The sequence below is a fragment of the Loxodonta africana genome, chromosome X (assembly GCF_030014295.1).
Source record: "Loxodonta africana isolate mLoxAfr1 chromosome X, mLoxAfr1.hap2, whole genome shotgun sequence".
In the NCBI taxonomy this organism is placed as follows: domain Eukaryota; kingdom Metazoa; phylum Chordata; class Mammalia; order Proboscidea; family Elephantidae; genus Loxodonta; species Loxodonta africana.
In genome coordinates, this window is record NC_087369.1 from 121,369,217 (window position 1) to 121,394,720 (window position 25,504).

At 37.8% G+C, this 25,504-nt stretch overlaps 1 protein-coding gene across 2 annotated transcripts in view; it reads left to right on the plus strand.

The window, feature by feature from the left end:
• Positions 1-25,504, plus strand: part of CENPI (centromere protein I) — a 90,201-nt gene that overhangs the window by 44,054 nt on the left and 20,643 nt on the right. Inside the window, exons 8-15 of one of the 2 annotated variants that reach the window (XM_010601387.3) lie at positions 11,967-12,056; positions 12,396-12,524; positions 12,937-13,104; positions 13,246-13,366; positions 14,494-14,585; positions 16,061-16,178; positions 16,268-16,332; positions 23,684-23,778. In XM_010601387.3, the coding sequence (XP_010599689.1) occupies positions 11,967-12,056; positions 12,396-12,524; positions 12,937-13,104; positions 13,246-13,366; positions 14,494-14,585; positions 16,061-16,178; positions 16,268-16,332; positions 23,684-23,778 (878 nt within the window). The remainder of the gene's footprint in view (positions 1-11,966; positions 12,057-12,395; positions 12,525-12,936; positions 13,105-13,245; positions 13,367-14,493; positions 14,586-16,060; positions 16,179-16,267; positions 16,333-23,683; positions 23,779-25,504) is intronic. The other variant, XM_010601390.3, reaches the window with a different exon arrangement.

Here is a 25,504-nt window from a genome sequence, read left to right on the forward strand (position 1 = left end):
AACTCTCAGATACAGAATATAAAAAACTAATTTACAGAATGCTTAAAGATATCACAAATGAAATTAGGATAACTGCAGAAAAAGCCAAGGAACACACTGATAAAACTGTTGAAGAACTCAAAAAGATTATTCAAGAACATAGTGGAAAAATTAATAAGTTGCAAGAATCCATAGAGAGACAGCAGGTAGAAATCCAAAAGATTAACAATAAAATTACAGAATTAGACAACGCAATAGAAAGTCAGAGGAGCAGACTCGAGCAATTAGAATGTAGACTGGGACTTCTGGAGGACCAGGGAATCAACACCAACATAGCTGAAAAAAAATCAGATAAAACAATTAAAAAAGAAGAAGAAACCCTAAGAAACATGTGGGACTCTATCAAGAAGGATAACTTGCGAGTGATTGGAGTCCCAGAACAGGGAGGGGGGACAGAAAACACAGAGCAAATAGTTGAAGAACTCCTGACAGAAAACTTCCCTGACATCATGAAAGACGAAAGGATATCTATCCAAGATGCTCATCGAACCCCATTCAAGATTGATCCAAAAAGAAAAACACCAAGACATATTATCATCAAACTTGCCAAAACCAAAGACAAACAGAAAATTTTAAAAACAGCCAGGGAGAAAAGAAAGGTTTCCTTCAAGGGAGAATCAATAAGAATAAGTTCAGACTACTCAGCAGAAACCATGCAGGCAAGAAGCAAATGGGACGACGTATACAGAGCACTGAAGGAGAAAAACTGCCAACCAAGGATCATATATCCAGCAAAACTCTCTCTGAAATATGAAGGAGAAATTAAGATATTCACAGATAAACTCAAGTTTAGAGAATTTGCAAAAACTAAACCAAGACTGCAAGAAATGCTAAAGGAGATTGTTTGGCCTGATGACCAATAATATCAGGTACCAGCACAATACAAGGTCACAGAACAGAACGTCCTGATATCAACGCAACTCAAATAGGGAAAGCACAAAAACAAACAAATTAAGATTAATTCTAATAAATAAATAAATAAACAAAATAATACACATAACAGGAAATCATGGAAATCAATAGATAAACGATCACAATAATCAAAAAGAGGGACTAAATATAGGAGGCATTGAACTGCCAGATGGAGAGTGATCCAAGGCGATATAGAAGGATACAAGTTAGGTTTTTACTTAGAAAAATAGGGGTAAATAATAAGGTAACCACAAAAAGGAATATCAATTCCATAACTCAAGAAAAAAGCCAAGAAAAACGTAACGACTCAACAAACATAAAGTTAAACATTATGAAAATGAGGATCTCACAGTCTACTAAGAAAAACGTCTCAGCACAAAAAAGCATGTGGAAAAATGAAAAGGCCAACAACACAAATGAAAAGGCATCAAAATGACAGCACTAAAAACTTATTTATCTATAATTACGCTGAATGTAAATGGACTAAATGCACCAATAAAGAGACAGAGAGTCACGGACTGGATAAAGAAACACGATCCATCTATATGCTGCCTACAAGAGACACACCTTAGACTTAGAGACACAAACAAACTAAAACTCAAAGAATGGAAAAAAATATATCAAGCGAATAATAAGCAAAAAAGAAGAGGAGTAGCGATATTAATTTCTGACAAAATGGACTTTAGACTTAAATCCGCCACAAAGGATAAAGAAGGACACTATATAATGATAAAAGGGACAATTGATCAGGAAGACATAACCATATTAAATATTTACGCACCCAATGACAGGGCTGCAAGATACATAAATCAGATTTTAACAGAATTGAAAAGTGAGATAGACACCTCCACATTTATAGTAGGAGACTTCAACACACCACTTTCGGAGAAGGACAGGACATCCAGTAAGAAGCTCAACAGAGACACGGAAGACCTACTTACAACAATCAACCAACTTGGCCTCATAGACTTATACAGAACTCTCCACCCAACTGCTGCAAAGTATACTTTTATTTCTCATGCACATGGAACATTCTCTAGAATAGACCACATATTAGGTCACAAAACAAATCTTTGCAGAATCCAAAACATCGAAATATTACAAAGCATCTTCTCAGACCACAAAGCAATGAAGCTAGAAATCAATAACAGAAAACCTAGGGAAAAGAAATCAAATACTTGGAAAATGAACAATACCCTCCTGAAAAAAGACTGGGTTATAGAAGACATCAAGGAGGGAATAAGGAAATTCTTAGAAACCAACGAGAATGAAAATACTTCCTATCAAAACCTCTGGGACACAGCAAAAGCAGTGCTCAGAGGCCAATTTATATCGATAAATGCACACATACAAAAAGAAGAAGAGCCCAAATCAGAGAACTGTCCCAACAACTTGAACAAATAGAAAGTGAGCAACAAAAGAACCCATCAGGCACCAGAAGAAAACAAATAATAAAAATTAGAGCTGAACTAAATGAATTAAAGAGAACAGAAAAACAATTGAAAGAATTAACAAAGCCAAAAGCTGGTTCTTTGAAAAAATTAACAAAATTGATAAACCATTGGCTAGACTGACTAAAGAAATACAGGAAAGGAAACAAATAAACCGAATAAGAAACGAGAAGGACAACAGAGCCAACTGAAATTAAAAGAATCATTTCAGATTACTATGTAAAATTGTACTCTAACAAATTTGCAAACCTAGAAGAAATGGATAAATTCTTGTAAAATTACTACCTACCTAAACTAACACATTCAGAAGTAGAACAACTAAATAGACCCATAACAAAAAAAGAGATTGAAACGGTAATCAAAAAACTTCCAACAAAAAAAAGTGCTGGCCCAGATGGCTTCACTGCAGAGTTCTACCAAACCTTCAGAGAAGACCTAACACTACTACTACTGAAGGTATTTCAAAGCATAGAAAAGGACGGAATACTACCCAACTCATTCTATGAAGCTACCATCTCCCTGATACCAAAACCAGGTAAAGACATTACAAAAAAAGAAAATTTTAGACCTATATCGCTCATGAACATAGATGCAAAAATCCTCAACAAAATTCTAGCCAATAGAATCCAACAACACATCAAAAAAATAATTCACCATGATCAAGTGGGATTTATACCAGGTATGCAAGGCTGGTTTAATATCAGAAAAACCGTTAATGTAATCCATCACATAAATAAAAGATAAAAACCACTTGATCTTATCAATAGATGCAGAAAAGGCATTTGACAAAGTTCAACACCCATTTATGATAAAAACTCTTACCAAAATAGGAATTGAAGGAAAATTGCTCAACATAATAAAGGGCATCTATGCAAAGCCAACAGCCAATATCACTGTAAATGGAGAGAACCTGAAAGCATTTCCCTTGAGAACGGGAACCAGACAAGGATGCCCTTTATCACTGCTCTTATTCAACATCGTACTTGAAGTCCTAGCCAGGGCAATTAGGCTAGACAAAGAAATAAAGGGTATCCAGATTGGCAAGGAGGAAGTAAAGCTATCACTATTTGCAGATGACATGATCGTATACATGGAAAACCCTAAGGAATCCTCCAGAAAACTACTGAAACTAATAGAAGAGTTTGGCAGAGTCTCAGGTTATAAGATAAACATACAAAAATCACTTGGATTCCTCTACATCAACAAAAAGAACACCGAAGAGGAAATCACCAAATCAATACCATTCACAGTAGCCCCCATGAAGATAAAATACTTAGGAATAAATCTTACCAAGGATGTAAAAGACCTATACAAAGAAAACTATAAAACTCTGCTACAAGAAATTCAAAAGGACATACTTAAGTAGAAAAACATACCCTGCTCATGGATAGGAAGACTTAACATAGTAAAAATGTCTATTCTACCAAAAGCCATCTATACATATAACGCACTTCCAATCCAAATACCAATGTCATATTTTAAGGGGATAGAGAAACAAATCACTAATTTCATATGGAAGGGACAGAACCCCCGGATAAGCAAAGCATTACTGAAAAAGAAGAAGAAAGTGGGAGGCCTCACTCTACCTGATTTCAGAACCAATTATACAGCTACAGTAGTCAAAACAGCCTGGTACTGGTACAACAACAGGCACATAGACCAATGGAACAGAATTGAGAACCCAGACATAAATCCATCCATGTATGAGCAGCTGATATTTGACAAAGGACCAGTGTCAGTCAATTGGGGAAATGATAGTCTTTTTAACAAATGGTGCTGGCATAACTGGATATCCATTTGCAAAAGAATGAAACAGGACCCATACCTCACACCATGCACAAAAGCTAACTCCAAGTGGATCAAAGACCTAAACATAAAGACTAAAACGATAAAGATCATGGAAGAAGAAATAGGGACAACCCTAGGAGCCCTATTACAGGGCATAAACAGAATACAAAACATTACCAAAAATGATGAAGAGAAACCAGATAACTGGGAGCTCCTAAAAATCAAACACCTATGCTCATCTAAAGACTTCACCAAAAGAGTAAAAAGACCACCTACAGACTGGGAAAGAATATTCAGCTATGACATCTCAGACCAGCGCCTGATCTCTAAAATCTACATGATTCTGTCAAAACTCAACCACAAAAAGACAAACAACCCAATCAAGAAGTGGGCAAAGGATATGAACACACATTTCACTAAAGAAGATATTCAGGCAGCCAACAGATACATGAGAAAATGCTCCAGATCTTTAGCCATTAGAGAAATGCAAATTAAAACTACGATGAGATTCCATCTGACACCAACTAGACTGGCATTAATTCAAAAAACACAAAATAATAAATGTTGGAGAGGCTGCGGAGAGATTGGAACTCTCATACACTGCTGGTGGGATTGTAAAATGGTACAACCACTTTGGAAATCCATCTGGCGTTATCTTAAACAGTTAGAAATAGAACTACCATACAACCCAGAAATCCCACTCCTCGGAATATACCCTAGAGATACAAGAGCCTTCACACAAACAGATATATGCACACCCATGTTTATTGCAGCTCTGTTTACAATAGCAAAAAGCTGGAAGCAACCAAGATGTCCGTGAACGGATGAATGGGTAAATAAATTGTGGTATATCCACACAATGGAATACTATGCATTGGTAAAGAACAGTGACGAATCTGTGAAACATTTCATAACATGGAGGAATCTGGAAGGCATTATGCTGAGCGAAATTAGTCAGAGGCAAAAGGACAAATATTGTATAAGACCACTATTATAAGATCTTGAGAAATAGAAAAAACGGAGAAGAACACATACTTTTGTGGTTACAAAGGGGTGAGGGAGGGAGGGAGGGAGAGGTTTTTATATTGATCAATGAGTAGATAAGAACTGCTTTGGGTGAAGGGAAAGACAACACTCAATACAAGGAAGGTCAGCCTAACTGGACTGGACTAAAAGCAAAGAGGTTTCCGGGATAACATGAAAGCTTCAAAGGTCAGCGGAGCAGGGGCTGGGGTCTGGGGACCATGGTTTGAGGGGACTTCTAAGTCAATTGGCAAAATTATTCTATTATGAAAACATTCTGCATCCCACTTTGAATTGTGGCGCCTGGGGTCCTAAAAGCCAACAAGCGGCCATCTAAGATACATCAATTGATCTCAACCCATCTGGAGCAAAGGCAAAGGAAGAACACCAAGGTCACACGACAACTAAGAACCCAAGAGACAGAAAGGGCCACATGAACCAGAGACCTACATTAGCCTGAGACGAGAAGAACTAGTTGGTGCCCGGCCACAATCGATGTCTGCCCTGTTAGGGAGCACAACAGACAACTTCTGAGGGAGCAGGAGACCATTGGGATACAGACCCCAAATTCTCATAAAAAGACCATACCTAATGGTATGACTGCGACTAGAGGAATCCCAGAGACAATGCTCCCCAGAACTTCTGATGGCACAGGACAGGAACCATCCGCGAAGACAACTCATCAGGCATGAAAAGGACTGGTCAGCGGTGGGGGAGAGAGATGCTGATGAAGAGTGAGCTAATTAGATCAGGTGGACACTGGAGAGTGTGTTGGCAACTCTTGACTGGAGGGGGGATGGGAAGATAGAGAAAGAGGGAAGACGGCAAAATTGGCACGATACGAGAGACTGAAAGGACTGACTCAATAGGGGGAGAGCAAGTGGGAAAAGGGAGTAAGATGTATGTAAACCTACATGTGACAGACTGATTGGAATGGTAAATGTTCACTTGAAGCTTAATAAAAATTAATTAAAAAAAAAAAAGAATATAGGATCTGTTAGACAAAAATCTGCCATTGGCAGGTGATCCTCAAAAACGAGTTTAATTTCCCCTTACATCCCCTGTGCCAGGTACGACCCACGGCATTTCTCACTGGCCACAATATGCCCAAAAAACACGTGTTTGAGGCCTGTGTCATCACGGGGGATCCTATCTCCTCATATGCTTTGTAATTATCTGTTTTCTTTGAGTTTTTTTTTTTCCCCAGGGAATTAGCTTCTTCCCTTTCTCTTTAGATAGCTTTTCTTCCTTTATTGTTACTATTTTTTATTGTTGGAGAATGTATTTCTCTGTTTCTACTCCAGCCTTGTCTTAGAACACTTGTTATTGTTCTCCCTTTCCAGGGTCGCCAGCTGTCACTGTTTTGTAAGTAGGTTCCCTTGTAGCTTCTTCCTGTGTTCCACTGAAACGTCCATCTGAATAGTACTTACTCTCTCAAGTCTGATTTCTCTGGTGTCCTGGCCACCTGTGTGTCAAACTCACCTCTGTGTCAGGGTTGTCTGTTCATGTACTTTGTTTTGCATTTCACCCTGTGTTAGTTTCCTAGATTTATTTCTGTTTTGCTGGAAGGTGTAGGGGTGGAGGTTCTCTTGTCACTGTGCCCAGGAAATCTGCTTATGGTTTCAGAGTTATGGGTTGGCTGGGCATGGTTTTCTGTTGCAGGTGGCGGGCTGGATCTGATTCCCTTGGGTGGGGCATGTAGCATTGGGTGTGGGACCCTTCTTGCAGTGTGTTGTACAGCACTGGGTTGGGACCCTTCTATCAGCACAGCGAGGCATATTGCGCAAAGGGGCAAATCCCTTGCCTTGGTGAGGCATGTGGCATTGGGGGGCAATGTGAAGGGGCTACAGCTTTGCCACAGCAAGTTTTGTGGCACGGGGAGGGGGTGCAGAGCCCTTGCTGCGGCATGGCATGTGGTCCCGTTACCAGCCGCAAGTCTGACACAAAGCATCCTTGTCTTTTCTTGAGTAAGAGTACATGTGAAAGACAAACTATCTTCAGCAAGCTTTATTTTGCTTGAGCCAAGCAAGAGGAGTCAGCAGGAGACTAAGCCTCTCCAAAAGACTGACTTGAAAAGTGAATCAAGGCTAGGGGTTATATGGGTTCGGTGGAGACAATAGAGTAATGAATATTTAGTGGCGTTCTTTCAAGGCATGGGTACTTCTCAAATGGCAGTGCATGTTAATTAGGTTGCACACGCATCTGGAATCCAAGATGGAACCCGACGATACTCAAGAGGGAGTCCTTTCGGTGACCCTTGGCATCACTTATTATGGGATATAGTGTAAGCACACTGATCTTTGGCACTACATCACCATCTTTGGAGGTCTGAAGAAGGTTAAACAGTGGTCACACTTTGTTCTTCTGCGTATCCCAAGCCTGTAAAGGGAGAAGGGACTAGAAAAACACTAAGAAGGAGGTAGTAATTATTTCAGCCTTATCTCATGTTGACAGAATGTGGTTCCCGTTTACCCAACTTCTAGATGGTAATCTTTTTTTTTTAATTTTTATTGTGCTTTAAGTGAAAGTTTACAAATCGAGTCAGTCTCTCATACAAAAACTTATATACGCCTTGATATATACTCCTAGTTGCTCTCCTGCTAATGAGACAGCACACTCCTTCCCCCCCACTCTCTTTTCATGTCCATTCAGCCAGCCTCTGACCCCCTCTGCCCTCTCATCTCCCCTCCAGACAGGAGTTGCCAACCTAGTCTCATGTGCGTACTTGAGCCAAGAAGCTCAGTCTTCAGCAGTATCATTTTCTATCCCGTTGTCCAGTCCAATCCCCATCTGAATGAAGTACCAGAATGCATTTTCCTTAGTGTTTTTAATATTAGAGAAAATATATTTTCTCATTTGTTTTAGTATAGCTGTATAAACTGTGGTTAATCTCTAGTCCTTAAAAAATGGTACAGGCTCTTTTCAAAATATAGCTGAACAGCCTGTTCCGCTCTTAAAACATAAACACCCGAATACCTTACAACATGTTTTCCCCTATTCAAAATTAGTGATTAAGAGCTTGACATGAGTGACACCATAATGATACTGTAAATAATCTCGAAACATTTTTTTATTACGCCAGGTACACCCATCTCTTCCAAAGGGGTGCGGAGCTATCTCAGCTCCTGTGGCCTTGGTCTTTCTTCTTCTTTTTGTTCTCTTGAGAAATGACCTTCAACCTACAAACCGACAGAAAGGCTCTCTGGCATTTTTAATCTACAACTTTCTTGCTCCCTATCTCAGCCACAGTAGACTTGACAAAACAGTTCCATTAGCCGAGAGATTCTTGTGTGAGTTTTTCAGCCTGTTACAAATATATTGATTAGAGTCCAGATGCCTGATATACATATCTTTAGTTTAATAAAGAGTTTTTTGTAGTTGTTTTGTGACGTATAAGACCATCCGTAGACTACGTGCTCAAAACATTAGGTAACCCTGATCTTCCCTATATAAAACCCTCCCATCAACCCTTTAGAGTAGACAGAATTTGAAAAAAATTTAAGCCCCTCTGTCTCTTAAATACCGGTATTCAATAAAACCTTCTTACTGCTTACCTCCTCCTGTCTCAATATTGGCTTTGTGGCAGGCAACTCAAACCCGCGATTTGCGGTAACATGAAGAGTTGGCTTTGGGAATGATTCCTGTCTTGGGCTAACAGAAGGCCTGGGGACCATGACCTCTGGGGTCCTTCTAGTCTCAGTAGGATCATTAAGTCTGGTCTTTTTATAAGAATTTGAGGTCTGCATCCCACTGCTCTCCTGTTCCCTGAGGGGTTCTCTGTTGTGTTCCCTGTCAGGGCAATTAGATGGTCATCTTTTAACAGCTCTTTTGTTCCACCAGCACAGTTAACTCTATCTGTCTCAGTCCTGGACTGGTTCTTCAGGAATGGGTGGGGGAGGCATGGTTGAGTGTTTATTCATAATTCCCAAAATTGGAAGCAATCAAGATTTCCTTCAGTAGGCGAATGAATAAACTGTAGTACATCCATGTGATGGAATATTACTCAGTGATAAAAAGAAATGAGCTATTAAGTTACAAAAAGACATGGAGGAACCTTAAGTGTATGTTGCTAAGTGAAAGAAGCCAATCTGAAAAGGCTACATATTGTGCAATTCCATCTATATGACATTCTGGAAAAAGGCAAAACTATATGCAGAGTAAGGAGCCCTGTGGCGCAGGGGTTAAATGCTCAGGTGCTAACTGAAAGGTCAGTGGTTCAGACTCACCAGCTGCTGCATGGGAGAAAGATGTGGCAGTCTGCTTCAGTAAAGATTACAGCCTCAGAAACCCTATGGGCATTTCTACTCTGTCCTACAGGGTTGCTATGAGCTGAAATTGACTCGATGGCAATGGGTTTGGGTTTTTTTTTTTTTTAGTACAAATAGTAAAAAGATCAGTGGCTGCCAGGTTATTTGAGGGAGGTAGCTGCAAGGTACGGAAGTCCTTTGCTATGAACAATTTGGACTTTGGTTCTGGTCCCTGAGAGCTGGACCCCACCTGGGGCCAATGAGTGGGGGCTGAGCAGACCAGGAGGGATCACCTGGGGCCTGATGCTGACCAAGCCTCAGGGGGCATGATGTAATTTATCATGGCTGCTTGGTGTAAGGCCAATAAAGGCCTTGGTGGATGGAGGCTCAGCGGCTCCTCCTGGAGGAGATAGCAAATATTTGCTCTTGGAAGCCTGTCCCTTGGGGACGTGGAAACTCTGCGCCAAGACTCCTCCCAGTCCTCACCCTCTGTGTTTTTATCACCCCCCCCCCTTTTTTTTTGCTAGATTAAAGATAGCCCTTTCCCTGGAGTTTGTGAGTCATTTCAAGGGATTATCCAACCTAAGAAACAAAGAAGGGGCAGTACCTGCTGACGTGCCCCTCCCCCCGGTGAAAGCAGATGAAAGAGAAAGGGCCATATAGAACAGCTGGGGCTGGTCTGACCAGGAAAGGCAAACTGACGTTTCTCTGGACTGGTTTGATACAATTGGTGCAGTAGCCAGGATTAGCTCAGAGTGAAAGAGGAAGGAATGAGTAGGTGGTGCACAGGGGATTTTCAGGGCAGTAAAACTATTCTGTATGATACTGTGTTGGTGGACACATGACATGCATTTGTCAAAACCCGTAAAACTAACTATGCAATACAAAGAGTGAACCCTAATGTAACCTATGTACTTTAGTTAATAATAATATATCAGTATTGGTCCATCAATTTTAAGAAATGTAAGATAAAAGGAGAAACTAAGGGGGAGAGGGGTATATGGGAACTCTGTGCTTTATGATTAATGTTTCTGTAAACCTAAAATTGCTCTAAAGAATAAAATCTATAATTAAAACAAAAAATGGAAATATTGTATTTCTAATTCCCATTTGCTGCCTTCCTTATTTTGGACAGTATTTGATTCAACAAAATTTTAATATATTAAAGCAACTTAGTTATTTCCTTGGAATTCATTTTAGTGGTATGATTTCTCTGTATACTCAGGTGTTTCAAACACAAGTATCTAGCAGGAAAATGACTTCTTTCATTGTGACTTATTTATTTATATCAAGCTACTTGCTAAGACTTACTTATATCAAGCTGCTTGACTACTGCACACCATTTGTCAGATTTTTCTAGTTAATTTTCCAGGAATTATGATAATCAGGTGTTAATATTTCCTTTGCCATGTTTTCTTGGCCTCCCTTTTTGTCCTACCTCCTTGATGTCTAAGTTAAGGATGAGTGAGCTCTTTGAAAGGAGCCCTTGTGGCGCAGTGGTTAAGTGCTTGGCTGCTAACCCAAAGGTTGGTGGTTTGAACCCACCAGCTGCTCTGTTGGGATAAAGATGTGATAGTCTGCTTCCTTAAAGATTACAGCCTTAGAAACTCTATGGGGGCAGTTCAACCCTGTCCTCTAGGATCACTGTGAGCTGGAATTGACTTGACGGCACAGAACAACAACAAACTCTTTGAGGGCAGTCGTGGTTTAGTGGTAGAATTCTCACCTTCCATGTGGGAAACATGGTTCAATTCCCAGCTAATGCACTGCAAGCATAGCCACCACATGTCTGTCGGTGTAGGCTTGTGTGCTGTTATGATGTTGAACAGGTTTTGGCAGAGCTTTCAAACTAAGACAAACTAGGAAGAAAGGCCTGGTGATCTACTTCTGAAAATCAGCCTGTGTAAACCCCTATGGATCACAACAGTCCAATCCCATTTTGAATTAGATCGAAATGTGTCGATGGTCAACTCAACAGCAGCTAACAACAACACACTCTTTGAGTCCTGAATATGCTATCAGTGAGAGTAAGCCAGGCTAGCAAGTATGACTGGTAAGCCTAAGGCATGGGCAGAGAAGAAGATGAAATGGGAAGAGAAGAGAGAAAATACAAGGGGGAAGTAAAATAGGAAAAAGTCATAAAAGAGATGATTGTTGTAACAACATGGTGAATGTAATTATTGTCACTGAACTGTACTCTTAAAAGTGGTTAAAACAGCAAATTTTTTGTTATGTATATTTTACTACCATAAAATTAAAAAAAATAGAGAAACATCATAGATTAGAGAATGCTGTTTTACAGTGGTTGACTTAAATGTCAGTTATTCATTCCTTGATTTTTCTATAGCATCTTCCAATGGCTATATCATGTAGTGAAATTAGGGTCTGAACATATGTGTAGTTTCAGTTTATTTTATCATTACATTTTTCTTTTCTTCTTGCCCCCTCCCCACCCCCCCCCGCAGTTTCTTGTTGGGTACAAATTGAAAACTCTATTTTATTTCAGGGCATGCAGTCTCATCTCCAAGCTTTGTTGTCTCTGTATAAGTTCTTTGCTCCTACTTTGATTTCTGTGTCTTTGCCTGTAAGGAAGAAGGTAAGGAAGTAAAGACATAAGTCATATTGAGATTGAATTATGTTATTTTTGATAAAGTCAATTTACATATTTTGACTGAAATATTTATAGTGTACTGTTTTAAAATCTAGTATTGTGCCACTGCTTGTGGAAAGTTTTTTGGGAGGATTGGTGCTTTGTTTTGATTTTATTTGATATATTTAATGGATTCCTGATCAGAAAAGAAAAAGCAACTTTAGTTGGATTTGAAAGGGTACAAGATACTTCATAGTTAACATATTTCAATTAACGAAGAGTTTTAGATTTTATGTCGCTCTCACTTATGAATACCTCTCATGTACTGTACATTAAAATTTATAGATCTATTTTAAGAATTCAGAGAATTTATGGCAGATGGCTCTGATTGCTGTGAGGCAGAGAAACATGGGACCTTCTCCAGTATCTCTAAAGCTGATACTAGGTTCAGCTAAAGTACGTCCTGTAAACAGAGTGAGTAATCTAAAACTCCAAAGACTTTAGTCGCCTTCTTTTATTGAATCCAAATAATAGCCATTCAGATGTTAGAGGGGAAACCCTGGTGGCGTAGTGGTTAGGTGCTACGGCTGCTAACCAAAAATTCGGCAGTTCGAATCCACCAGGTGCTTCTTGGAAACTCTGTGGGGCAGTTCTACTCTGTCCTATAGGGTTGCTATGAGTCGGAATCGACTTGACGGCAGTGGGTTTGGTTTTGGGATGTTAGAGGAGAGTATATAGATATTTAAATATCTTTTAATTGTCCAGGATTTCATGTAAACCACATTCAGACTCCGTTAGTTGAACTATCTTAACAAGTTCTTCTGCAGTTATAGTTTATAGTCTATTTAGTCTGCTTATTGTTTGTTTTATTATCTCTTTTCTTTAGAAAAGGAATTCTTACTCAGTTATACCCTTGCCAAACTCCAGTAACTATGTCAGAGAATGTGGAAAGAAAGAGATGAGTATTTCTGATTGCCTCAGTAACAATGGATCATTTCCAGTAGAACAGCTTCAGAGCTTCCATCAACTCTTAGAAAACATCCATTGCTTAGAGGTATGTGACTGAACCATGTGCTTTTTCCATTTTGTCTTCATGGCCTTTATTTTCCTTACATATCTTCTCTAAAGTGATTTTCTTGTTGCTCTGAGTCACTTTTCATATACTTATAGTTGATCAAGTGTTCTGTGTTTGCAGCTGCCTTGTCAGATGGGTTCAGTGCTAAACAGTTCTCTGCTACTTCATTATATTAACTGTGTCAGAAATGAGTCAGTCTTGCTGAGATTCTATCACTGGTTGAGTCTAACATTACAAGAAGGTAAGAATTGCCTACTTAAAAGCATTAGATGAATGAGAAAGGAACAAGATAGTTTACAGATTGGTTTCTTTCATAAGGATGCCAAATTCTGGACGCGAAGATCATTCATATGCAGTATTATTTATTTCTCTAGTAACCATATATTTAGAGCATGAATGCTTCCTTTATTGGAATTTTAAAGGGCAGCAAGGAAGAAGGTGTGTTGTTTTGGCCTCCAAAACTTCCACTAGGTGGCTCTGCTTTGATGAGGGTCATAACTCAAGGCCTCTCCATCTTTGTATGTCTAGAAACTTGCCTGTAAGTACCAAAGCCCATCAGATTAATGCTAACTAAACTCACAAGAGACTAATGTATGAGCCAGAATGTCAACTTATTATTTATAATACAAGTAATTCTTTCTGGTGACCAAAATGTTCATGTTTGCCAACTAGAGCATCCCCTCTCTGCTATCAGTATATGTAGAGCCCAATTAGTCATTAGAAGCGTTCTTAATTATAGAAATAAAGGAAAGGGCAGTGAGGAGTGTTTCATGCAGGCCATAGTAAAGCCTCATCATCCCATTCCTCCAGGGAGTTTCTTTAAAGATGGTATTCTGTTGACCAGACTGAGTATTTCTTACCTGGATAAACAACTCCTCACTATTTAAAGTGTTTAAAGTCAGTTTTAGTCAGTACTAGTCTAACTCGTTTTCCCATTCGGTCTTTCTTTAGATAGGGTATGATATAATTTATTAAGTTCCCACTTATTAAATTCTAATATTGTCTAGTCCTATCACTGTCAGATGGCACCCGGCTCGCCCTAATTGAAATTTGGGCTATTCTGAAACTTTTTTTTTATCGTTACAGAATAATCTCCCATTTTTAATTCACACATTTTTAGTCTCTTGGATTATTATGTGACAAAAAGCTAATGATATTCATTATATGTGAATTGTACCAGTTTATTTTCTCACTGTAACATCTCACTGTCACCTCCACATACCCATTACCATCTACAGTATGAGTTTGTTAGGATGTATGAGACTTACACCTTGTTTATATTTGTCTCTTTAGGGTATCGGTAATTATGTTTTCTGTAGTTTTCATTGTTGTACAACCAACTGCTTATGTTTAATATTTCTGCTCTAGAATGTGTTTGGTACAAGGTGAATAATTCTGAATTTGGAAAAGAATTTACCAGCTTACTGGACTCTATCATCAGGGCACAGTGCTTTTTACAAGTAAGATTCTACTTCTTTCCAACAGACTCCACCATTCTTTACTAAAATTTACTTAGATGTCCATTAAAAACCTTTTCTTTAGTGCAGTGACATCTTTTGTAAACACTATTTACTGAAATTGAAACTTATAAATAGAGCGGAGTTCTACTTTGTAGTGTTAGGTTTGAAGAAAGAATTTGTTAAATTATGCAAATAAGGGAGCAAGATCTAATTTAGGAGAACTGAAGATGCAATCGAATGCATTCAATTGATGGAATTAGCCAGTAAAATAAATCTTTAGGGTCACTACTTGTGTTCTTATAATCAGTAAACAGCTTTTGAATGCTAACAGGTTTTGAATAGCCACTATACCATTTGGCTTGGGTAACCCTGAGTTGTACTTTAAACTGCAGCTCTGGTATCAGCACCTTCAAGAAGCTTTCACTTAGCACCCCAGTCTGGGTTAGCTACTTGTCCTGTGTGCTCCCATAACTCTCAGTGCTTACTTCTGACATGGCACTTTCAGAATCTGTTTTTCCACATGTGAGCTCCTGGCAGACAGGAGCCATGTTTTAATTTTTCTTCATGTACAGGTGATTCAGCTTGGTACTTGGCACAGAATTGAAGTTTAATAAATCTTAAGGAATTGGTGTGAAACCATTGAGTTGGAAGTTAGTAGTAAAGATGAAGGGAAGAATCTAGGTTTCTTGCTTGAGAGGATGATAGTGGCATTCACTGAAAAAAGGAATATGGGAAGAGAAGGCTTGGAAGGGAAATTAAGCTTGATTTAAAATATGTTGATTTTGAGATGGCTGTGAGACATCTACTAGGTGATAATATCCAGTTTGCAGTTAGATAAATGAGTCTAGAGCTCAAAAATGAGATTTGGGTTAGAGATACAGATTTAGGACTCAACATGATGTAAGTGGTGGTTTTAGCTATGGTATGGATGGGATTGCCCAGAAAATTTATCTGATGAAGGAAGGTCTGGGATAGAGTCCTGGTATGTACCACTATATAAGGCTTAGGGAGACAAAGTAAAAAAAAGAGCTCTGGATCCTCATTTTGGTAGAAACATAAGTCTTCTAGACACTCAGGCCTCTTCAGTGGAGCTACCCAGAGTTTGGATTGGTCTATAGTATCTAATGAAATTCTAGCCCTATTATATAACATTACATTTTAATGACTATTCAGATTACCATATGTATCCCCAAAGTAATACAATTTCATTTATCTTTAAAAAATGTTCTGTAACTTTTTATGTTTTTTCCAACTGTTGAAGTTTTATGGTGTCTGAAAACTATATTGATAAAGATGGTAATGTATCCTGATAGTAATGATCTGATCCTTTTTATGAGGAAATCTGGCAACTAGCCCAAGGTTTTAATTATATTGATGACAAAAAAATTAGTGTAAGAGTGAAAAACTATAGCAAAAAATAAACTGGGGAGTTCCATGGAACTAATATAATGTTTTACTACTGACTTGTGTTACAGGAGGGCTTTTATGCCTGTGAAGCATTCCTGTATAAGAGCCTTCCTTTCTGGGATGGCCTCTGTTGTCGGTCACAGTTCCTTCAGCTAGTGAGCTGGATTCCTTTTAGTAACTTCTGTGGTATGTACCATGAAAATCTGGGGCTGTTTAATGTTGTGTAATATTTATTAAAAGGATTTTTAATATTAATCTTTTCTTTTAATTTCTAGAGTTGAAACCACTTCTTTTTGACCATCTAGCACACCTCTTCTTTACATCAACTATTTATTTCAAGGTAATTAAAAAAAAACTGTCTTGCTTAGATTCAAATAGGAAGCTTTTTTTTAAATTGTGCTTTAGAAGAAGGTTTACAGAACAAACTAGCTTCTAGTTAAACAATTAGTACACATACTGTTTTGTGACATTGGTTATCAACCCCACAACATGTCAACACTCTCCCTTCTTGAACAATGGGTTCCCAATCACCAGCTTTCCTGTCCCGTCCTACCTTCTAGTTCAACAGGAAGTTTTCATTCTGTTGCCAGTGTTATGTAATTCCAAACCCGGGTTATAGTAGCGGTTTTCTAACAGGATTCTCTTGTACCTGAACTATGAGGTATTGCATTGCTCAACTCAAATATTAGTGGGGTTTTATTCATTTACTTCCCACTAGTACTCCTCTCCAACAGTTAATGAATGCGTAAGATTTTCTCAGTTTTTAAGTTTTTCTCCCATACAACCACGCTGAACTGTTTCCACTTGTAGCAGATGAGAAAGTGAATGAACCAGTGGCAAACACATATTAATAAAAACAAACTAGCAAATACTTAGTATTACTTAGGTTGATTGTTGTGAACATGCAAAATATTTACTGAGCACCACTATTGGCACCGGTAATGCAGTAGTGACCAATGCATATAAAACTCCCTGTGACTTTCATATTGTATGCTTATATGCATACATTGATTATATACATATATACATGCATGCACAAACAATATAGAGTATATATACACTTACATTTAATACCATCATTTTCTGTTTCAATTTTGTATGATAGAATTGTGTTACTATTTTGGGGTATTCTCCAAAAAAGGACCAGTGTGGCTCCTAGGAGTTCTACTATCTGAACAAATTTGAGAGCCACTTTCTTATAGGATGATTATTCCTATTCTAAAAGAATGACAGTATAAGTAATGCTTCTTTTATAACTTTTTTTTCATTTTGAATTACTTACTCTTGGCTATATTTACAGGAAAAATATCTTTTCCTGTTTAGTGTTTGTCGTAATTAAATAACACTTTTATTAACTACCCATCACATTAACCTGGCTCTGAGATTTATTTATATTACTTGTAACTTTTACTATCTGGCCAATATCATCATTCACATGAAAGTGTACACTTATTCTTCTCAGTGAATACATTTTTAGGTACCTCATTTTGAAGTTTTCTGTTATACTCTTCTACTCTTCTGATTGGGTTATTTGTTATTATTCCAACAATCTAGAGAGCTATTTATCTATAAATATTTGGTTGAACCATATGAAAGTGCCATTTTTGTACGTCAGAAATGATTGACAATTGGCACTTTCATATGGTTCAACCTAATATGTGTAGACACATTTATATACACATACATCTATTTATATCTAGGGAAGGAGGGAAGTAGGGAGGTAGGAAAGGGAACAGATAGTGGGCCAAGGACTAATTATTCAGGGGAATAATTAGTATTTAATACTCAGCCTATAAAGGAAGAGTGTCTACAAAGGAACCTTAAAAAGGAATTGCTAAGAGGAAAGGAAAAGAACCAGGAGAACAATAGTGCCAGGGAAATAAGGGAGAATAAAAGGAGTGAAAGAACAGTGTTGCCAGATGCCACAGGAAGGTCCAGAAAGATAAGGACAAAAAAGTTTCTTTTGAAATTAGTAATACAGAGGTTTTAGCTACCTTTGTGAGCAGTTTTTATGGAGTATGGGATAGAAGCCAGATTGAGGAGTGTATGAGAAGTGAAAAAGTCAAGACAATGGGTATCTTTCAAGAAGTTTGGCTATAAAAAAGAGATAGAGAGAGGTAGCTATAATGGGACTTTGAATCAAGGGAAGGTTTGTTTGTTTGTTTTGCCGCCATAACAAGGATGTTTATAAAAGGAGCCAGTTGAAGATAGAAGAAAGATGGTGATAATTCATGATGTAAAGTTCCAGAATAAACTGGATTAAGACTGTAGGTAGAAGAATTTGTTTGAGAGGTTGGTGAGGGCTTGGGGTAACCACTTATCCTCTAAGACTCGAGGGAAGGAGGTATAGATAGGTGGATACTTAGATATATTTGAATAGTTGGGGAAAAGGACAAGAAATTGAAATACTTTGTGCCTAAAAATGGTAAATTTCTCAAAATAGGAAGGATGTTGTATAGAATTGAGTAGGGAGTTTCAGGAGGGTGTTAAGTGTTAAGGACAGCCACCGAGGAAAATGTGAGAGAGCTGGTCGAAGACAATTGAAAGGATTCTTAAGCTTCATAAGGGCCCAGCTGAAGTTGGACACCATATATTTGGAGTGGCACCCATCTGTACAGTTGTGCGATTCTCTTCAGCTCAGATGTAGAAGCAGAGTAGGCAAATTACAAGATTGCATCAGTTGCAGTTATACTGATTGGATAGGGTACAAGGGAGTTGAGCATGATTAGCAGTGTGGTCTAGTTTAGATAGGGAAGTAAGGCCAGAAACATGCTGATAAACCTGAAAATCGAGTTTAAAAATGAAAGAATCAAGGATTTAAATGTCTGAAGTTGGAGAGTAATTGTAATAGTTGAGGGTGTGAGGAAGCTGGAAGGATGGGAAGTTATAAACAAAGAAAGAGTAATAGAGTAGATTTCAGTGATGGTTCAATCCAGGTTGTGATAAAGTCTATTGTATGGCTGTGGGAGTGGGTAGCTAAAATACGGTGAAGATTTGAGGTCGTGGAACTCTGAAGCTGAAATATTAGGTTGGTCATCCTCACACACGCTGACATAACTGAACTGTTAATGACAGGACATGAGAGTAGAGAGTGTCAAAGTCCTCAGTGAATGTGGTTGAGTTTCTAGGAGGTGGGTAAGAGAGGTTTGGAAAGAAAAAGTAGATGATAGTATAGTTGGATAGTTTAGTATAAACACCAAAGGAAGAAGGTTTTTTTCCTTTTTACATAAGGAAGGAGGAGTAATGGCTTAAAAATAGTGTTAAAGGTAGCTTTTGTGTTGTGTTTAGGTTCAGAAGCTATCAGCACTCTTATTAGGACAGTGCAGAGGGGAGATGCACAGAGGAAGCAGCAATGTCAAGCACCAGATGTTCAGCTGAGTTTTTATAGAATGTGAAGCAAAGGGTACAGCTCAAGATAGGACAGTTGAAAAAAAAACTTAGTTCACTGTGAGTTTATGTACATTTTAAGTGTTATCAATGGGGCAATTTATGAATTGTTATAATATCACATTAGCCATGTTTGTAAAGACAACCTGCAATTTTTCAAACATGTTTCACAAACCTTGAAGTCTGCCTGAATATAGGGGTTAGGACTTAAATTTTTCAAAAGATAAAGATAGATTCTGTACATGTGTTTAGAGAATTTATCTCCTTAGACTTTGGATGTCAGAAAACCAAGGGATAGTCAAACTCATGAGAAAAACTATAGCAAAATGCAATCTGAAGTGGGGGTCTTTGAACTTAACAAATCCCGACTAATGTTAGCAGATTTAGCTCTTGAGGTTCTATAGTTCATAAGATGTTTGTAAATATTCTAGAACAATATAAACAGAATAAACACAGTTTATTCTGTGACACCTGATTAAATAAGAAGGTCCATTTGATTTCTTTGTCTTTTTAGTTAAAGCGGATTCCCCTTTTTTATATTTTTATAATATATATTTTTTATTTATATATATAAATCTTATATTTTGTTGTTGAGAATATACACAGTAAAACATACACTACAGGTACAATTCAGTGACATTGATTACATTCTTTGAGTTGTGCAACCATTCTCAACCTCCTTTTCTAAGTTATTGCTCCCCCTTAACATTAATTCACTGCCCCCTAAGGTTCCTGTCTAATCTTCAAGTTGCTGTTGTCAGTTTGATCCCGTATACATAGTTCTTAAAAGAGCATAAGGCTCAAGGAAGCCATTTTTACTAGTTAAGCTAAACTACTTGGTTTTAAGAAGACTTCAGGGGATATTTTTGCTTTAAGGTTTAAAAGATTATCTCAGGGCAATAGTTTCTGGGGTTCATCTAAACTTCATGGCTCCAGGAAATCTGGAACCCATGAAAATTTGAAGCTCTGTTCTACAGTTTCCCCCTTTTTACCAGGATTCTTCTGTGGAATCTTTGATCAAGCTGTTCAGTAATGGTAGCCGGGCACCATCTAGTTCTTCTGGTCTCGTGGCAAAGGAGGCAGTTGTTCGTGGAGGTAATTAGCCACACATTCCACATCCTCCTCCTGTTCCTGATACTCTTTGTTTCTCTGTTGCTTCAGCAAATAGAGACCAATTGTTCTGCCTTGGATGGCTGTTGGAGCCCTAGTGGCACAGTGGTTAAGCAATTGGCAGCTAAACAAAAGGTTGGCAGTTCGAATCTACCAGCCACTCCTTGGAAACCCTATGGGGCAAGTCTACTCTGTCCTGTAGGGTTGCTGTGAGTTGGAATTGACTTGGTGGCAATGAGTTTTTGGTTTGGATGGCTGCTTGAAAGTTTTTAAGACCCCAGGCACTTTCCAACAAACTAGGAGGTAGAACAGAAGCACTAAACATGTTATTAGGCCAATTAACTGGAATGTCCTATGAAACCATGACTCTAAACCTCCAAACCAAGGAACCAGATTCCATGACATGTTTGGTTGTATACAAGTAGCCTCAGTAGCTACTCTTGTTGTTGGAAATATGTCTATCACACAACTTTTGCCAATTTAACTTTTTATAGCTGTACAACTTATTGAGAGCAGTTACAATAATCAGTGGTGCAACCCTACCCTTATTCAATGCAATATTTCCATCCCTGTTAACCACCACCCCCCTTTCCCCTTCCTCCTGCCCCGGTAACCACGAATAAACTTTGTTATCTTTACATTTACCTTTTGTCTTTTTATATAAGTGATGTCATGCAATATTTGTCCTTTTGTGATTGACTTATTTTACTCAGCATAATGTCTTCCAGTTGCATCCATATTGTAGCATGTATCAAGTCTTCATTTCTCCTCCTGGCTGAGTAGTACTCAGTTGTATGCATATAGCACATTTTGTTTATCCATTCATCTCTTGGTAGGTATTTAGGTTGTTAAATACCTTTTGGCTATTGTGAATAATGCTCCAGTGAGCATTGGTGTGTAGATCTCTGAGTCTCTGCTTTCAAGTCTTTTGGATATATACCTAGGCGTGGAATTGCTGGGTCATATGGTAGTTCTATTTTTAGCTTTTTGAGGAACCGCCACCATTTCCACAACAGCTGTACCATTTTGCATTTCCACCAGCAATGGGTAAGGGTTCCAATTTCTCCACATCCTCGCCAACATTTGTGATTTTCCATTTTTTTTTATCTTAGCCGTTGTAATGGGAGTGAAATGGTATCCCATGGTGGTTTTGATTTGCATCTCTCTGATGGCTAGTGATGCTGAACGTCTTTTAATGTATTTGGTGGCCACTTGAATGTCATCTTTGGTGGAATGTCTATTCAAGTCCTTTGCCCATGATTGGGTTATTTGTCTTTTTGTTGTTAAGTTGTTGGAGTTTTATATATATTTTGGTTATTAGAATCTTTTTGGCTGTGTGGTTTCTGAAGATATTCTCCCAGTCAATAGCTTGTCTTTTTACTTTTGGTAAAGTTTTTTGATGAACAAAAGTTTTTAATTTTTATGATGTCCTATCTATTTTTCATACTTTTAATGGCACAATAGCCCATCAATATTGTACCATAATCTATTTCATTTCTCTATTATTATTTCTAATTTGTAGGTATAGATAACTACATTGAGCATCTTCATAAAACAGAGTTTTTTCTTCTGTTGTAGTATTCTCTTGGGATACTTTTCCAGGAGTTATATTACTAGATGAAAGGGTTTGAACATTTTTATGACCTTGATACATAACTGCTATTCCTTTGCAGAAGGCATATTCACTGCAAGCTCTTGGAAGGAAGAGGAATATAGTGGTTGGAGTACTCCCATAACAAGAGTCTGACAGCTGTGGTGAAAGAATTGGGTCTGGGGAACGAGACTAGAGGAATGGAGACAAACTGGGAGGATAAAAGTAATCTCAGAGTTGTAAATGCCTGGTCTAGGGTAATTATAGTGAAATTGGGAAGGAAATGGATAAGTTGGATATTTTGAAGGGAAAAAAATTGATTTCTACCTTGGGGAACAGTAAAGGAACCAAGGATATTCTGACTGGAGGAAAAAAGTCTAATGTTTTCTGGTTCCTTTCAAATATTTGAAAGGTTGCCACATGGAAGAAACAGATCTCTGTTTGGCTACAGGGGGGCGAATTAGATAAAGGACAGTATCTTATAACAGTGCAGTCTCAAAATGGAATCAAGGACCTTAAGTTGTAGTCTATTTATTTGTTGACAGTGGAGTAAGTCAAGCAGAGGTTTACTGTCTGTCTGCTGGAGTATTTATGTAGAGAAAGTTCACACATAGAGTAGGGCCATGCTTCCAGACCTTTTTTTTTTAACCCCATAAACGTAAAAACCTCATGCCTTCATTTAATGTGGGGGCTGGGTGGGATAGCATAGGTAGATGGGGAATTAAAGACTTTTGTTCTCTAAATATAACATTGTAATATTGAATACCTTTTCAAATGATAAAATTCCCTGATTGATACCCAAGCAGAGGATTGTTTTAGATGACTCCAAGGTTGCTTTGAATTCGGACGTATTTATAACCTGAATGTAAGTTGTCAGTTTCTAACAAATCTTAATAGAACTGTTCTGTAAAGTAGCAATGAACACCCTATCACTGGAAATACTCAAATAGCATCTAAAAACCCATCAACTCTATTATTTTTTAAGGATGTTTGATAAAGGATGTTTTGGGATGATATGGATTGCTTTCAAATTTATAGATAAAATGTCCCATCATAAATGTCCCAGGTAAATTTCTATCATGACTATATATTTTGTATGTGAATCAGGCCCTGGGAAATCAAGGCAGGGCCTGGGAAAAGAAAAACTAGAATTGTTCATTTTCATAGTCATACATGATAAGATAAATTTTATGGCTGTTAAAAAGGGAGTAAATTTTATTTGTAAACCAGAAGGAGAGAAGGATGGGAAACTCCTATCTGTGGCAACTTTAAAGGATTTTTGAGAGGGGACAGTAAGGAGTGGATAATGCTGTGTTTGATGATGCAATGTATGTTATAAATGAATGTAATTTAGAGAAACAAAAGTTTGTTCCTAAGTTTGGGGCAGTAGTGTAGAGGTGTGTTTCTTGTAGAGAAAATGGCAATGTAAACTTGTTCCTGCGTTCATCTATCTCCCGGAGACTGATGATATTGGAGCAACAGCTATTGAGTTCTAAATTGGATGAGGGCATCTTCATGGTCACTTCCACTTCTAAGCCTTTTATTTAATCTATTCCTTCTGAAGATGTTATGACGGAATGATTTTTTTGTTTTGCCCCCTCAGTGTAGTGTTCTTCAGAGTCTAAAAGAGTTACTGCAGAATTGGCTGTTGTGCCTTTCTACGGACATCCACATGAAACCTGTGCTGAACAGTCCTCTGTGAGTTATCTTCCAATCCTCCACAAGAAATGGTCTGTATGAATCGTTTCCATAAGGAATTTTACAGTGTGATAGGAAGCCTAATTATTTCGTGTAAATGTTTAGTAGTACTTTTCTGAAAGATTTTTTTGGTTACTTTTTATTCCCCTTCCCTACAATGCTGTGAGGAAGGTTTATTCTCCTATTTCCTTTACATAAATCAGAAAGCAATCCCTTAGCCTCTAAGTAACTTGCAAAAGAGTTAATATAGCAAAACATTGGAGAGCTGAGATTAGAACTTGCAAGTTTGACTTCCATTTAGTTTAGCTCACTTTATGTAATGAATATATATGTAAAGCCAATTTTGGTGATGATTAGAAAATCTCCAAGGTAATGTTGGTGTATAGTTTTGTTTTTTTAAGATCCTCTGATATATTTTGGTTATATGCATTAATTTATTTTGCCTTTTGAGTAAAAAAAGAGCCCTAAATGTCTATTATGTTGATTATTGTTAAATGTGTGCTTTACCCTAAAAGTAAAAGTCTAAATTTCAAGGAACTGCATAATTAGGTTATTTTGACTCCTTATCTAAAATCTTTGCCTTCTATAATCTGCTATCAGCCACATTATATTTTAGCATTGATTTTTAACTTTATATTATGGAAAATTGGAAACATAATAAAAAATAGGGAGACTGAGTACTGTTACTCCCATGTACCCATCATCCAGTTTCAACAGCTAACTGTTTTTTCATCTGTTACAACCCCACCTTTCTCCTCCTCCCTGCTGGATTATCATTAAGGAGAACCCAGACATTTCAAATGTAAAAAAAATGGTAACATTATGACACCTAAGAAATTAATAGCTCTTAATATCTTCAAGTATCTAATCAGTGTTCAAATTCACTATATTGTCAGCCACATCTTACTTTATAGTTATAATTGTAACATAAGGATTCCTTAGCTTCAGTTGCAGATAGCTGGTGGTTGGTTAAAAGATTAGCCCAGACCCATTTTTCTACGTATTCTTATTCATGTGGTGATCTACTTTGGTAGGAGAACAGGGAATAGAAGCCTTATGAGGGTAACCTGGAAAATTGTTTTTAATTCTTCATTATTGCAATGCTTCCATGTAAGTCTGATCGCTTCTGGAAGGAAATGGAGAGTTCATGGGTAGTGAATGCATCTTATAAAGCTGTGGTTCTCAAAGTGTTGTCTCTGGACCAGCAGCAGCAGCACCACTTGAGAACTTGTTAGAAATGCAAATTCTCAGGTCCTATCCCAGACCTATTGAATTAAACTCAAGAAGTGGGGCCCAGTAATCTGTGTTTTAACAAAAGCTTCAGGTAGTTCTGGTGCAAGCTAAAGTTTGAGAACCACTATTATAAAGAAATTCCATTAAAATGTTGAACTCCTTCCAGCTAAATTTGATTAAGGATAGCATGTTTGCATCTGCAGTCTTCAGCTACCTTGCAATTTAAGTCTTAGGCACTCCTGAAATAGATCACTTATAATTTCTATTTTTCTTTCCAAAAATCCTGGAATCCTTCTTTTATTTATGTTATAAATTTAGGGGAGAGCATTTAAAAAGGAGCTCCGCTTTCTAAAATCCTTGAAACGAAGAAAACATAGAGAACTTTGCTTATCATAATAATACTTAACATTATATAATATAGGTCTTAAGTTCGCAATAATTTCTTCTATTTTGGCAATACGGTTGTAATGCCATATCTCCTGCAGTGGTTCTC